The sequence below is a fragment of the Syngnathus typhle genome, linkage group LG5, assembly GCF_033458585.1.
Source record: "Syngnathus typhle isolate RoL2023-S1 ecotype Sweden linkage group LG5, RoL_Styp_1.0, whole genome shotgun sequence".
NCBI classification, from domain to species: Eukaryota; Metazoa; Chordata; class Actinopteri; order Syngnathiformes; family Syngnathidae; genus Syngnathus; species Syngnathus typhle.
The window spans coordinates 6,337,113-6,352,359 of NC_083742.1; the positions used below are offsets into that span (position 1 = coordinate 6,337,113).

General features: G+C 38.2%; 1 protein-coding gene across 3 annotated transcripts in view; it reads right to left on the reverse strand.

The window, feature by feature from the left end:
* Nucleotides 1–565: 565 nt before the first annotated feature.
* The window catches only part of ppp3cca (protein phosphatase 3, catalytic subunit, gamma isozyme, a), a 31,883-nt gene continuing 17,201 nt past the window's right edge, over nucleotides 566–15,247 (reverse strand). Inside the window, exons 5-14 of one of the 3 annotated variants that reach the window (XM_061277629.1) lie at nucleotides 12,242–12,387; nucleotides 11,779–11,918; nucleotides 11,340–11,417; nucleotides 11,166–11,260; nucleotides 10,954–11,079; nucleotides 9,074–9,151; nucleotides 8,581–8,665; nucleotides 6,967–7,064; nucleotides 4,780–4,806; nucleotides 566–2,847 (exon numbers count right to left, since the gene is read on the reverse strand). In XM_061277629.1, the coding sequence (XP_061133613.1) occupies nucleotides 2,696–2,847; nucleotides 4,780–4,806; nucleotides 6,967–7,064; nucleotides 8,581–8,665; nucleotides 9,074–9,151; nucleotides 10,954–11,079; nucleotides 11,166–11,260; nucleotides 11,340–11,417; nucleotides 11,779–11,918; nucleotides 12,242–12,387 (1,025 nt within the window). In that variant the 3' untranslated portion in view covers nucleotides 566–2,695. Of the gene's footprint in view, nucleotides 2,857–4,779; nucleotides 4,807–6,966; nucleotides 7,065–8,580; nucleotides 8,666–9,073; nucleotides 9,152–10,953; nucleotides 11,080–11,165; nucleotides 11,261–11,339; nucleotides 11,418–11,778; nucleotides 11,919–12,241; nucleotides 12,388–15,247 lie in introns of all 3 variants that reach the window. The other 2 variants (XM_061277628.1, XM_061277630.1) reach the window with 2 other exon arrangements.

The following is a 15,247-nucleotide window of genomic DNA, read 5'->3' on the forward strand; positions in this document are numbered from 1 at the left end:
CACAACCTGGATTTTGGGGTGTCATAAAGAGAAATTTAAATTGGATTTTCTTTTTTTTTTAAAGATAAATTACTGACATTTATTCAAATGCTAACGCAACCAGGCAAGCAAGTTGTTATTACTTATACAAGCTGGGGTTCAATCAAAGGGAGAACTGTTTTGTAAACTCATTTCTTTGTTATGAAATAGAGGAAAGCCAATTTTCACAACAGGGAAACTTAAAACATTTACTTGGATTACCCAATTTAGTAGTGTGGAAAAAATTACAATAAGAGGTGAATAGAATACGCAATAGTGGTGAGCTTTTGTGCAACAGTCATAAACAATTACCTATTGTATTGAGTCAGAATCAACAGTTGCTTTTTCTACCATTTTTACTTGGACACACCCGCTAAGAAAATCCCCAAACATCCAACAAATAAAACGCATCAATCTGTGTACATCTTTGTAAAATAGCAATGTAAAATTGGTTTGAATTAATATCTACTACATCTTCATGACTAATTTATGATAACTCACAAAAAGAGCAAGATAATCAGGCTTATCTTTAAAACCAACAGACAAATGAAGTAAAACAATATTTTATTATCTTTTAAGTGATACATCTACATATAAGATTTCATGGCCTTGCATGATACGCACGGTACACTTTCACCATTAAAATATTCTTTGTTAGCAGTTTTTCTTTTTTTTTTTTTTACATTCTGCAAGCTATGTACAGTATAAGACTGAACAGGTCTGTATACTGCGTGGACCACCCAATAAAGCCTTACTTTTTAAAGAAACATTAAATAAACAATAATTTATAACGCAATACTTTGGGGTCTTACTGAAATGTGTACATTTGAACAAAGTACATTACTTGACTTTGGAACTCTCATTCAAAAATGTTGCATGGCTTGACTCTGTTTGCCTTCCACACACATACAGATCTTCAAGCGTGTCCAGAGTGGCATGGCACGAGTGCACACAACTATTTCAATGAAATAAAATAACATTTTTTCTTAAGGAAATAGCATACTTTTTCACTAAAGCTCCACCACCATGACTTGTCAGAAACTAAGCATTGGGTATATAACAGCACCAGTTGAAATGAGAGAGGAGGCTCTGGGTCACATATGAACAAACCTGCAAAAAAAGAGAGCATTGTATATACAGTATATGAGGAAAAAAAAATCTTACTAAAATCAGAATTATTTTCCCTTTAAAAATATATATAGTATATTGCACATATAAGTGGCCCAACTCCTCCTCCGTTGTTGCTCTATCAAAAGGTAAAAAGCAAGTCTTAAAGGGTTGTTTGGGTGCCAATGAAGATAAGTGAAGGTGGTTAGAGCTAAATTCTGAGCCAAGCCACATGAAAACTTCACAAACACCAGGAAATCACAGCGACTACTAAGTGGCTCCCACTCCGGTTTGTAAAAAGGAACATGCGTGAGGCAAGTGAGCCAAAAATCGACTGCAGTGGCACTAAGCCCAAGTCAGAAGTGTGGTAACGGCAGCGGCCTATTGGGTCTCCATCCATACAATATATTGCAGTCATTTAGAAGCATTTTTTTTTCCAGAGTAGTCACTTTTTTTTTTTTTTTTTAGAAAAAGCGAACATATCTGCATACTAAATAATTAAAAGTAGATGGGGACATTTATACAGCTTTAGTAAAGCAACAAAAAGACCTAAAAACGCATTTGATAAAGCAGCCGCTAACCTGCTGTATTTCTTTTAAATACTGAAATATTTCAGCAATTAATAAAAGTCTGTTTTAATGAGTGAGTGGGTGAGGATGCCCCGTGGCTCCTCTGCTTCTTGGGCAAAAGTGTCCTCTTTTGTTTAAACTGGTTTGTCTTGATACAGTTTCTTGATGTGTGCTTCCTTCCAGGATGGGGGAGGATTGCGGTGACGTGTGTTGTGTTGTGTAGTACTGTACTGTACATCCCCTAATTTGGTTTAGGTGAAAGCAAGCGTCCGAGCTGCCGTCATGTCAACAACTATTAGGTCTACAGCACACAAAGCATATTATCTAAAACAGTTTCATTCACAAATGATAATACATGTTACTCAGAGAGAACCAAATACTAATTAACCGCTCCCATAGCTTTCATAAGACATCACATTTCATCCTAAAATATAAAATGGTACTTTTACCCTCCACCATCTATAAGCAGTGTACCTCACAAAACCGTCAAAGAGCCGCTGCGGCTACAGAATTCATATTTGAACTTTTTTGTTGCCACACACGTTACAACACACAAAACAAACACCCCCCCCCCCCAAAAAAAAATTAATGAAGCTAAAGCATAAAGCATGTATAATTGTGTCTCTTTTCATCTAACCTGCATGACTGTGACAAGTATAAGCATGGACTTCAGTGTACAGTAAAAGTTTGAACAACTGCAAAATGTCTTCATTCCATCACCTCTAACATATTCATTTAATAAATAAGACCACCCCCCCTCCCCAGGATTGTTTGCTTGTTTTCCCCGAGAAGCCTTTGCTAGCAGAGTGGTCTCTTCCCCCCCCCCCCCCACCCACCACCGTGTCTGCTTCCTTTACCCACCGTCCAAGACAGCATGCACGCAGAAGATTGACAGGTGGTTTTGGGTGAAGAGACAAACAGTGGGATGAATGGGATAGAAAAGTGAGGAGGAGGGTGATTGGTGGGGATGAGTCGGGAGGCAAGGGTGTGGGTTCTAAGGCCTATCCATCAGTGCCGTTCTTGTTAGATGCGCTGGTATTGATGGTCGTGCCATCCGGCTGCTGGCCATCTTTGCGAGGTGGCATCCTTTCATTTATCCTGTCCAGGCCGCGTGCCTCCTCAAAATTACGAATCTTCCTCGTGGGAGAGAAGCCTTGGATGGCTGAAGGGAAGAGGAAAGAGAAAACAAAATGACTAAAAGCCACACACATTGTTTTAAGAAAGCTACTCGAGTGGCTGCAGTTGTGCACCATGCTCTTCTGCTTGTCTTTGTCGAATTTATTCACAACACAGTTATGGCTTAACACAGCACAAATGGGAAGTAAATACGACACATGCACAATAAGTTGGAAGACTCCAAACACCTGAGGGACAAACTATGACAATCTCATGCTCGGTTGACTTACGGTCGTGTCCCGAAACAGCCATGGAAACCAGACAGAAAAGGTGAGTAAACGAAAGGCAAACTTGTGAAGAATTGTTTGACAAAATATTGAGTGATTCATATAGCATCAAGTTATAATGGCAGCAAACAGTCAAGGGGTTATCTAAAAAAAACATGCTGAGTTTTTTTTATGTTTAACAGCTCTCTTGCACTATCAGATATCTGTAACTTTGACGAATCTCGGCAATCTTTAGCGTAACCACGGCAGGACAAGCAATTTATGATAATAATAGTATACTGTATCAATGTCTATACGTTTATATGTACTGTATGCACAGTACCGTAATTGTCGGACTATAAGTCGCACCGGAGTATAAGTCGCACCAGCCATAAAATGCCCAAAAAAGTGAAAAAAAAAACCATATATATGTATACAAGTCGCTCCTGAGTACAAGTCGCCCCCCCACCCAAACTATGGAAAAAAACCGCGACTTATAGTCCGAAAATCACGGTATTAATATTTTGGGTTTTTAAATTGAACTTTTTCATTATTATCATTATCTTTCTCACTTACTAGTTCTACTGTTTAATCATTTCTGAAAAACTCTTTCTGTTCCATCATGACTGTGCTTGGATTTCGACATTTAAGGTGAAAGTAGTGCTAGTTCCATTGTGAAGAAAGACTGCTAGTGATTAGATGCGAATGAAGCCAAAAACATGAACATAATAGAAAGGAATTTAAATTCGAGACGAGGAACGGAAAAGCTGACATCCATAATGCATACTGGATTACAATGTGCATTGTTGCTACTTTTCCTATAAATACATATAATCATATTTGTAACAGTAACCGGTGTGTTTTCATGTGAATAAAGCAGAGAAAAGAGTGCGAGTGTGAATATTGGAGACACAGTATTGTAAACATTGCATAATTCCTACACAATCCCTAATGTATTTTACGACCACTAAATAACACGGTTATCATAAAGTGATAGCTTAATTGTAGTAATAATAACCTAAGTGTGAACGCATTTGGTTAGAAACCACCGGAACGAATGTCACCTTGTCTCTGTGTAATGTGCATCTCCTCCATTTAGTGTTTGACCCCGCAGATTTGTAGCTTGTTACTGCACAAACCAACCAAGAGGGGCAGACAATCGAGCAACACCAAAATGGCATAACAGGATTAGCTGCTGAAAATAGCCTGGGAAGGGATGTCCCAGGTCTTAGCAAAGTACTAATAGGCTTTTCTCTGCGTGGGGAGCCACTACTGGCAAGAGAAACCCATGTGACTGCACAGAATTACAGTTTCTCCGCATTGCCGACTACAAGTACTATAAACATTTTGCTGATCATTAGAACGGATCATTATTATACTCTATTTGTAAAGGTAGTTGGATGTTGGAAGATTGTGCAGATTTTAATTTCACTTAGTTACACAGTTCACAATTTCACAAAGTTATTGTGCTTTTGTGCCCAGTAAGTGCATATTACTTTGAAGAAGTCTGTTGCTGTGGGCTTGCAATAGTAAAACTCCACTTTGTACAAGTGTCATATTACAAAAGTAGAAGTCAAAAGACACTGATAATGCAAGAGTAACCAGCAATTACAGTCTACAGAATAATGCAATAGTACAGTATGTACAATTGGTATTGTGACAGTGAGAACAACACAAGAACTGAACTGAAAAGCCATGCGTACCTTTTGCTTTAGCTGCCTCAATAGTAGCTACGTTAAAATGGGGTTCGGGGAAAGAAGGCAAAAAGGGAGACATTACAATGCAGCAAATACTAGAGCCAGCAAATACATCACTGAAATCAAGCCTCAACGTCATTAACAGTTGTCAGCTTATGGCAAAACATATAGGTCAAGTTGGCCAACAACAATGTCATAGAAAATGTTAATGTTTAGGCCACTTAGCAGCAGCTACAAATAAGAAAATATTTAGTGCAAGGTATGAAATGGGGGAGGACTTACATATTTTAAAAGAGGGTATTGTGCTCACCACACAGTCTGATAGATTAAAAAATATAAAAATAAAAAGAGGAGAGCACCGCAAGCATAACATGAAGTTTTGAGTGATGCATTTGGAAGCTGCAGCGGAAAACAAAAAGTGACAGAATTACTTTGCTCCAATAATTTTGGGGAAGTGAGCGACTGTATAAAATCAATCATTTGTTTAATTGAACTCGGCCTGAGTATTCAAATAGGATTCGCCTGCCATTCCTGTGTAAGACTGTGTTTACAATTTGGGAACAAATACTGATAGGTGATACAGCATAACTCCTTTTTGGGACTGGCTCCAAGTCAGATCATCATGAGGCTCCAAAATTACATTTCTCAATAGCTTATGCATGTAATTTTTTGTTTCTGGTAATTAAAAAAATTACCTTTTTTAGTTTATAAAAAAAAAAAAAAAAGCAGTTTAAAAGGTGTGTGATATATTGGGTCAGTTGCATTGGCTCCTCCCAGAATGCACAAACTGAAATGCGCAGTAGATATGATCTTGGGTGCACTCGGTTAGTAGATCAGTTTCTACATCTGTTATTGTGAGTAATCCCTTGCATGCACAAACCTTTAGCAAGTGGGGCCCTAATAGGGAGACTGGGAGATGCACAACAGTGTTTAGGCACGATGACAAATTAGCACGGCACATTCTCGCAGGACAATGAAAACAAAGCTGCTGTTGATGTTAAACATTTGTTTAGACACGCAAACAGATTATTTATTGTCTCAATTTCTTGAGTAGACACAAGTACAAATTGTGATTACCTATTCCGATGATGTTAGAGTATTAAAGTATTTAACTTGGCCTAACAATTTTACATAGTGAGCATGAGAGCAAACGTAACAGAAAGCCAGCGCTAACCTAGTAAGCATAAATTCTATTGTGATGTATTTTCAAATAAAGTACTCATCTAAATAAGCATGCTATATTTTATGGTTATTAGGGGATATTCTACACCTGATCTGATATCTGGTGATCTTGGAGGTTTTTAATCTGTTTATAATTCCATAAATCTTTGGATAAGAAACTACTCCTTGATGTGTCAGAAGGGAAAAACACACAAATCTCAAAATTTGCCTCCAGACCAGCAGGTCTGAAAGGATGGCGAAAGAGGCCGACATGAACAATGACATTCTCCCTAAAGGTCATAACATGTTGTTTCCCTTCTGATGGCTCCAGAACTTCTGTAAGTCTTCAGAGGGTTACAGCGTGACGCCCAACATGTTCTCTAGGGGGTAAGACCAGCCACTGACCATCAGAGGGTAAGCATGCTTTTCTCGGCAATAGGCTATAGGTTTGGCCTTCAAATTGTGGGGGTGCTTCTTGTGATGAGTACGCTGGCATTGATCCAAAGCCCTTTAAAGCTACTGGCAGAACAGTTGATGACCTCATTCAGTCATCCTCGATGTGGCATACAGTTGTACTGTTTAAGTCAGAAAATAATTCCCTTCATTTCCAAAAATGTAAAACCTCTAAAGTCGAACACCACTAAGGTTTGGAATTTAGTCTTGTGTGGCAACTTGTGTGTTCTAATCTCATGCATGACGTTGAGTGAGACAAGAGCATTGAGCAAAACTCGAGTGTTGACTGACAAATCTCGTTTGCAATCAATTGGCCACATTAGTGGGATCATATTGGAGTATAGAAGACATTGATAATATCATTTCTGAAAGGAATTTCCAGGCTTTTCTGAAAACCTTATGATAGATATTTGTAAAAGTAAAGTATTAAATACTTCCATCTTGGCATAGGTGTGAAGGGCTGGGTTCTGTCCATGTTGTGAAGACTGTTACGCACGCACACACGGACACACACAAATCCACCAAATCCAGAGTAGGAAGACACTAAGGATCCAGCAGATGATACAAAATCACACTTACCCGTCTGTAATGTCTGCTTTCCACCTGACAGTACTCCCACAGGAAGCGTTCCGGTCGGGGTCAGCCCTTTGAGAGTTAATACACTCTCACTCTCCTCCCTGGACCACGACACAAAGCACACAGGTGCAAATGAATTGCATTTTGGCAGAGTGATGAAACATATACGTAATGGTTCAATTATTATTTAATTAAAAATGCAAATATTTTTAGGGTTGCCTATCAACCTGCATTTGTGCTCCCAATTTAAACAAAGATGCAACCAATTTATTAGTAGATCACTTAAGTGAAACAACAAAGGTGCTCTTCAGGGAGATTGAATGGAAGGTTTTGAACTGGCAATGTTGATATCTTGGCTGATAGTTATTTTTTTATATCAGACCCAAATGTGTTAAGTCATAAAAGAATTAGCCTCACCGTTCCAATACTTTGGGAGGGACATTTTGGAAACACCATTTGTTTTGGTTTGTGTCCATATGTGTATGCTGTGGAACTTCTGGTGATTTTTAACATCTTCTAAACATTTCAAGGGGTAAAAACTTTTTTTTATAGGACCACTTTTTGTCCAATTGTATATGTACTCATGTGAACAGTAATTAAACTGCAACAGAATGTCCAACTATAAATACCGTAATTTTCGGACTATAAATCGCTCCGGAATATAAGTCGCACCAGCCATAAAATGCCCAAAAATGTGAAAAAAAACCCCATATATAAGTCGCTCCGGAGTAGAAGTCTCATTTTGGAGCAATTTATTCAACAAAATTCAACACCAAGAACAGACATGAACGAGCAACAACAGGCTAAACGATAAGGTATGCTAACGTGACAAACACAAACGAGGAGCTGAGAATGGCCCTGACGTAACATTCAGTTATTTAAAAAAAACTATTACGTAAATAACACATTTATAAAAACATCTGTCACTCCAATTCATTAAATCCATCGATCGTCCTTTGTCAACAATGCCGTGTGCCGCGCCGCAGTTCAAATTATTCCACAGGCCCATACAACGATATGTATAAACTATATTTTAAATAACTATCACATAAACAACAATATTATCAAACCATTTGTGTCACTCCAAATCTTTAAATCCATAGATCAAATTTCTCGTCCTTTATGTCATCCTGACATGTTCAGAGGATATGGCGCTTTAAAGTGTTAGTTACTTTATTTGATTTTCTCTCTCTATTTTTCATGTTTTGAATATGTTCAAGATAAAGATAGCAAAGCATGTGAAGTGATCAACTATACTAAAAATAACAAGTGGTCAACTATACTTGTAAGTAAGTGATGTGTTAAGGAGCAAGTAGAAATTTGTGGAAAAAAAACATATAAGTCGCTCCTGAGTATAAGTCGACCCCCCCCCCCCCCCCCACCCAAACTATGAAAAAAAACCGCGACTTATAGTCCGAAAATTACGGTACATACACATTTTAAAAAGTTATCTAGAATGGCTATAAAGTGTATATGTGCAAGCTGGCTGATTTTGGTTTATTGATCCTTGCAAGACCACAACTGTCCGTTGTCACATTTCAAGGCATATCATGCTCTGGGTTCCATTGGAGGAAATGCTAAACTATAGGACAAAGAATAAAACTCATTGGCTCATACCTGAGGACTGAGAAGACTCGAGCCATTTTCCCAACTGCACGTATCTTGTTCCGGATTACCTCCTTACGCATCGCTGTGGTGCCACCTGGAAGACAATCTTTTTGTCAAGACAATTTCAACAACACTGGCATCGAGAGACACTAATGACAGCTGAGGGGAATGGCATTTTCTTCAACAACTCCAATCTTTAACAATCTAAAACCACACAAAATCCCAACGGCATTCGAAGAAATTAACAAATGTTTGCAAGCTGTACTCTATTGGGTCTAAACAGAATAAAAAGAGGATTAGAACATTTTTTTCCTCTTAAAAGTACATTTTTGAGCACTTATGCTGTATAGAAAACTGATTGCTGTATAATGAGATGAAGAACAGGTTGCTCAGCAGGGAGACATGGAAAACAGGCATGACAGTGGTCCTTCAGGACTCACTTTGCCCCCCCTGTTATAGAGGGTAAACATTTGTGATTATAACTTTGTAGCTGCATCCTTACCTTCATATAGATCATCTCCCTCTGACATGAGCTCATCATCAGAACAAATGTTGAGCACATTCACCAACATCTCTGTCACTGTAGATGGTGGAAATTAGAGCCCATTATATCGTCAATTTTCAAGTTAACTTTCGCATTCAATAGTACTAAAAGTATTAAAAGAAAAACAGGAAATGGGGGAAGATTAATCCAACTAAAATAAGGTATTATGTCATTTATGACAACAAATATATGACTGTCATACTTTCTGGAATAATAATAATGCTAGCAGGTCGGCATATTGAAGCTTTTTCAGCATTTTTTGGAGAATTCTCAGGGTTTGAATTAATTTTTTAATTTACTAATGGTTTACATCTGCAAAAATGGGCCGAAACTTGAGCTCATGCAAATAGATGTGAACTCTAATCTACTAACTGAGTGTGCCCAAAACTGCATTTGCCAAATGCACAAAATCTCCCCTCATTTCACTTTAGCACTTGTTCTTCTGAGAAGGGTTGATGCACACAGATTCATTTAGCATGTTTTGTGATTTATCAAATTTGAGACTAATTATAATGGTTAATTTGACATATTTACAGTATGTTGTGCATCTGAAGGGCAGGTTGGACCAGGCAAAATGAGAGGCGGTAGAGAAAACGTTTCCCCTTGTGTAAATAATTTTGAAATGCTACCAACATAAATGCTACCAACACAAATTAGCATGATAAAACATATATTTAATGCAGTTCCTGGCATGCCGCAAATTATTGGAGCAATCAATTTATATTCTGTAACTCAATAAAATGTTTATCTTGCATTATCACACAAAATCAAAATGTCTAAATCAAAATGTGGGCGCTGGGCGCAAAAATCATGTTGTATACACAGTAGTCTACTACTTTTACAACTTTGTTTCTGTAACTTTGTGTACGGTATTTGAAATCTTTGTAAAAGACCACAATCTTAGCAGATCACATGCAATGCAGCTACCAACAGCATGCACAATCTATTAAAGTGAACATATAGTTTATTGCCTGAATCTTTACTATTTAATTAATTTAAGACCCAATAGTGGCGTGCATCTCTCCTCAAAATATGATTCAATACGGAGTTCAAAACGTGGGGTACAAAACAATTGGAGGACAGTTTGATTTGAGAGTGGAACGGCTCGAGTCGTTTCGACTCAGGAGAATTGCAATTTGATATTGTACACTGAGAGATGGTATGATGCAATAATTATTCTTGTCATTTTATGTACTACATTTGAACAAACTTATCCGTACTGTACAGTATGTGTGCCATTTCCTTCCAAGATATCAATGCACTCATCTTTTAATCAAAAATTATCTTCTGATTTAAATATTTTATGTCACTTTGTCACTATCCCAAGTACCTTTACATTTTTGTGACATTTCACGTCTGGTAAGATGCTCATGGACTGACAGAGAAACGAATACAAACAAATTAACATAAGAAACCAACTACCCATACTAGTACTGACAATAACACCTGGAGTATTAAAGATGCCTGGTTTACTTCTTAATATAGTTGTGGTTGTTGTTATTGTAGAAAATCCAATTTCATATTGATAGGATGTTTGAAATGGAGGATATTCAGTGGTTGTTTGGCAATTTTGAAAAGATTTTCTTGCTCAATAAAATATTCATGCCCAGTCTGTATGACGTACTGTTATTGTATAAAGTGTAAACTCAGCCATGTTATCATTCAATTGCAATGTCAAAAGCAATTAGAATGAATTCAGTATTAGCTAACATTTGTTCTTTATTTCCCAGACTGCACAGTAAAATATTTATGCCCAGTCTGTAAGACATACAGTTATTGTATGAAGTGTAAATTTAGTGAATTCAGCATTAGCCAACATTTGTTTTTTTCCAACATACCTTTTTCTCCCACGAATGGCAAAGACCATGTGAAGACATCCATAAAATTAGGTAACCAGTAAGGGTGGGGGGAACAGTTGAACTGTCGAATATTCATCACGTTGTTCTCATATTTCAATACAGCAGCTAGAGCATAAGAAAATGAAGTCTGAAGATTAAAACTTTAGGTGAGTGAGAATACTAACTGCTGAGTCAACGAAATATACACAAACCTTTGTTGTTGTACACATCAAGATAATTTGGAGCTGAAAAGATTGTAATTAACGAAGGGAAGCCCGTAGTCTGACTTTTTCTATACATCCGATATCTATTGAGTCACAAAACAAAAACACTCAGACATATTGCATATTAAGAGAAAGAGATGAGAAAACAGCAAACAAACTTACCCTGCATCTTGGGCTTCATGGGCTCTAATTACTGACAACAAGTTATTATTTACCAAAAAGTCACAGACTGCTGAGTAACTGCAAAGAGATGAAGACAAGTTGACTTGTTAAAAGTTGTGTTCAGTGCAATGCTTTTTACCAGTAAAGTTGTGACAGATGAAGGGGATCAAATGTCTTTCTAGCAATCTACAATACCACTACTTATTCAGAAACAAATGTGGTAATGTTGTTTATGGGAAAACTCAGGACTATTATGCAACTCTGAGTTTACAAATGGTATAGCCGCCAAATAGCAAAAGATGGAGGAAACTACTGGAACATTTAGTTTTAATATTACTGAGCAGTAAGCAATTATTCTGTGCTTAATAGAACAATTTGATTTCCAAAGACTGTTATTGCAATTAGGAGGACGAACTGCCAAGGAGATGTAATTCAATACCTGAAAAAGTAGGAACAGCCTCTGACAGAGTTATGGTTGAAGTGTTCAGATGTCTTTTCACTGCCATAGTCTTCACCAGGGTCGGCCCAAATCAGGTCACACATTGGCCCGAATGCTGGAGGCTCTTTAAATCTGTCTAACTGTTAAAAAAGACAAGTTCACAAGCATTATATCATTGCCGTCGGATGGAATCGTCATATCCTCAATGTTATCACTTCTCAGGAGACCCCCAAGATCCCAAGTTTGTTTAACCATTAGTTTTGCATCGTGAAAGAGCAAGCAATTTTCAACACTTGAGGTTGTTCAATAATTTGTATGGCTTGACCTATAGCACAGATTTCTGAAGGGGAAAAAAAACAACCTCAAATTCATCAGAACGTCTGACTTACGAGGTTTCAGACCAACACCAACGATATGTGTGCTTTCATGACATTGTGTGTGACCAATGATGTATGATACTTACTTTCCTTATGTCGTCAAGGCAGTTAATTTCTGGTGAGAGTCCACCATGTACACACAAGAACTGTTGATTAAGCAGGGCAGCAAGGGGCAGGCAGTCAAAGGCCTCCATACAGGCGTCATAGACCCTTTCGGAATACTTAATTTTACCTGTCACAAACATAGCACAACAAATTTGCATGGTTAAATGATTGATATATCATTGACATTATGGAGAAGGCTGTACTGTGAAATTTGGGGCCGAGGCTTTAGTCATACGTGTCCATAAATGTGCCTAACAAACACACAAATGGTCAAAGTTTTTTCACAGGAGATGCTGGGAATGATTTCTATGGCTCCCTAACAGTAAGAGTCTCAATACAGCTTCCACGGTGTCACTTATACAGCACTGCAAATCAGATTAGGGTCAGGGGAAGCAAAGTCATTACAGGCCGGAGCAGACAGGACAAAGTCAGTACAGCATATGGTATTATGGTTGTCCAAAAGTGCACAAATAATGCCAGTTGAAATCAGACCAGACTCAAGCACTGCACTGCAGACTGTAATTCATACCATGTACAAAATGTCAATGCTGTATCATACGTATGTACACAGTACGCCAGTGTTGCGGAAAGTTCATTTTCTACATGAACTTTTTCAAAGTTCAGTTCAAAACTTTTAAAATGAACTAGTGGAGCTCAGAGTTCATAATTGAAATTTTATTAACTAAGTTCATCGTTCCAAAAATGAAAAGCTCATAGTTCTTTTCTTCCCCAAAATCAGAAAAAAGGTTGCTGCGAGCTTTTACCCTCCAGCATATTGGCATTTCCACATTGTTTTCACCCATTCCATACACACTAGTGTCCAGGTAATGCTATAAACCGACAATCTGAAATACAGGAGAAAAATGCTTGAATTGTCCATCTGTACGGCTTGTTCCCACGGGGGTCGCGGGCGTGCTGAAGTCTATCCCTGCCGTCATCGGGCAGTAGGCAGGGGACACCCTGAACTGGTTGCCAGCCAATCACAGGGCACACAGAGACGAACAATCATCCGCACTCGCACTCATGGGCAATTTGGAGTACTCAATCGGCCTACCAAGCATGTTTTTGGGATGTGGGAGTAAACCAGAGGACCTGGAGAAAACCACACAGGCACAGGGAGAACATGCAAACTCCACACAGGGAGGGCCGGAGGTGGAATCGAACTCGCACCCTCTGAACTGTGTGTGTGTGTTCGTACAATATCATTCAAAACAAAAAGCACATTGCCTAGTGACATTTTAGAGAGCGTTACCCTAAGCATCTAAAGATAGATGTGCATAAAGATACAGTTTGCGTGTCTGTAAATAAGGCTGCATGTGGGTGGAGGCGGAAAAAACAGCGAAGATGCTTTGAGTGAAATCAATTAGCAGTTGGCAAGGTTGTCTGTGCTGTCCCATTAAGACACACAAACTCACACAAAAATACACAGGCTTCAACTGAAATTGCGTTTAAGTGTGTGAAAAGGATCAACAGCACGCCTGACAGCACTCAGAACTCCGACAGTTCATCATCATGACAACAAAAAAGGCTTCTTTGGCTCTGTGGAGTGAGTCTCTTATGCAGATGAAGTGTCACACTGCTCTCACCGGCACTTTTATGACAAAGACGGCCAGGGACACTGGTCAATTTATTAAGTGCATCTTTTTTCACCATGCAACCGCCACCATATTTGAAAAACTGTAGCCATTAAATTCGTATTCAATCATTCTAATGCTGCAGTCCCAAACTGTAAACTGCTGGAACAATATGGACTACCCTACAAAAGTAATTGTTCAATTTCTGAATTTTTGCTATACAATGAAAAGATTTGGGTTTTCATCAAAACACGGATATGATAAGAGGTGAATGAGTCTGCTTTTATTTCAAAGGACAGTAATTAAATATTTGAATCAACCATAACTTCTACTACCACATTTTTAGGTGCGCAAATAGTAAATTGAAGTCGCACCAACCCTTGATCTAACTAAAGTAAAGATACTAAAGATAATGTATTTTTATTCGAATTTCCAATAATCCTGCAAATTACCCTGAATGGAAAAAACGCTAGAACTGGTCCTGAAATTCACCGAAATGTTTTTATGCTTAGAGGGAATAGATCAATAAAAGAAAAAAATGCAAATTTTGACTATGAAACACGTTTTGCAAAGAAATAACAGGACCGGTCATTTAGCCATAGTTTGTCTGTAAAATGCTGGCGAAAAAACACTTCCCAGACGCCAAGCATTCCCATACAGATGAATAATGACGCAGGGATCTTCTTGTCGCCAACAGTATTCTTAACATAAACATTATGTTTTGCCATGTGGATCTCCAGCAATTACTGAGACTTGGCATAACTCAGCACAGTTAATACATACTTCAACAGGACAATTCCATTTTGCCCAAATTTAAATGACTTACTCAGAGAAAATGAGTGTGCTAAACCAGCCTGCCTCCAGTCCTGACCTGTCCTCAATGTAAATTTTGTTGTAAAAATGTAGATTATGACAATAAGGAGCAAAATGTTGCAAAAAAATGATGAATATAATTAATGCCTGGAATTTTGTGTCTACAGACCTTAGACATGCTGTAGTTTTGTTGCAAGTAATACTAAAAATTTAACGACAATTAAGCATCGGAAATCAGACATTGCTTTTGAGTAGTTGATCAAGAGAATCATTTTCAAAAAGCAAACTCATGAAACAGGCCTGGACAGTACCCTTAAGATGTTGTTGCACAACCCTGTGAGGCAATCACTCCAATCAATTGATTGAAACTTGACTCTTGACCCAAGTCGACAACTTTGCTGGATAGAAACACTTAACGCTGTTAAGCCGCTATCCCACAGTGCGGCGAACAAATGTGTTTTCGCCGGCAGCAAATGTTGTGTTCTCGTCAAGGTTCGTTCAATGTCGTGAATGTTCACCAAAAGGTTGCCAAACGTTGAGCAGACATTTGCCTGTGCAGTTTTAGTGATTTTAGTGTTCAAGAATCCCTTGCCACAGGAA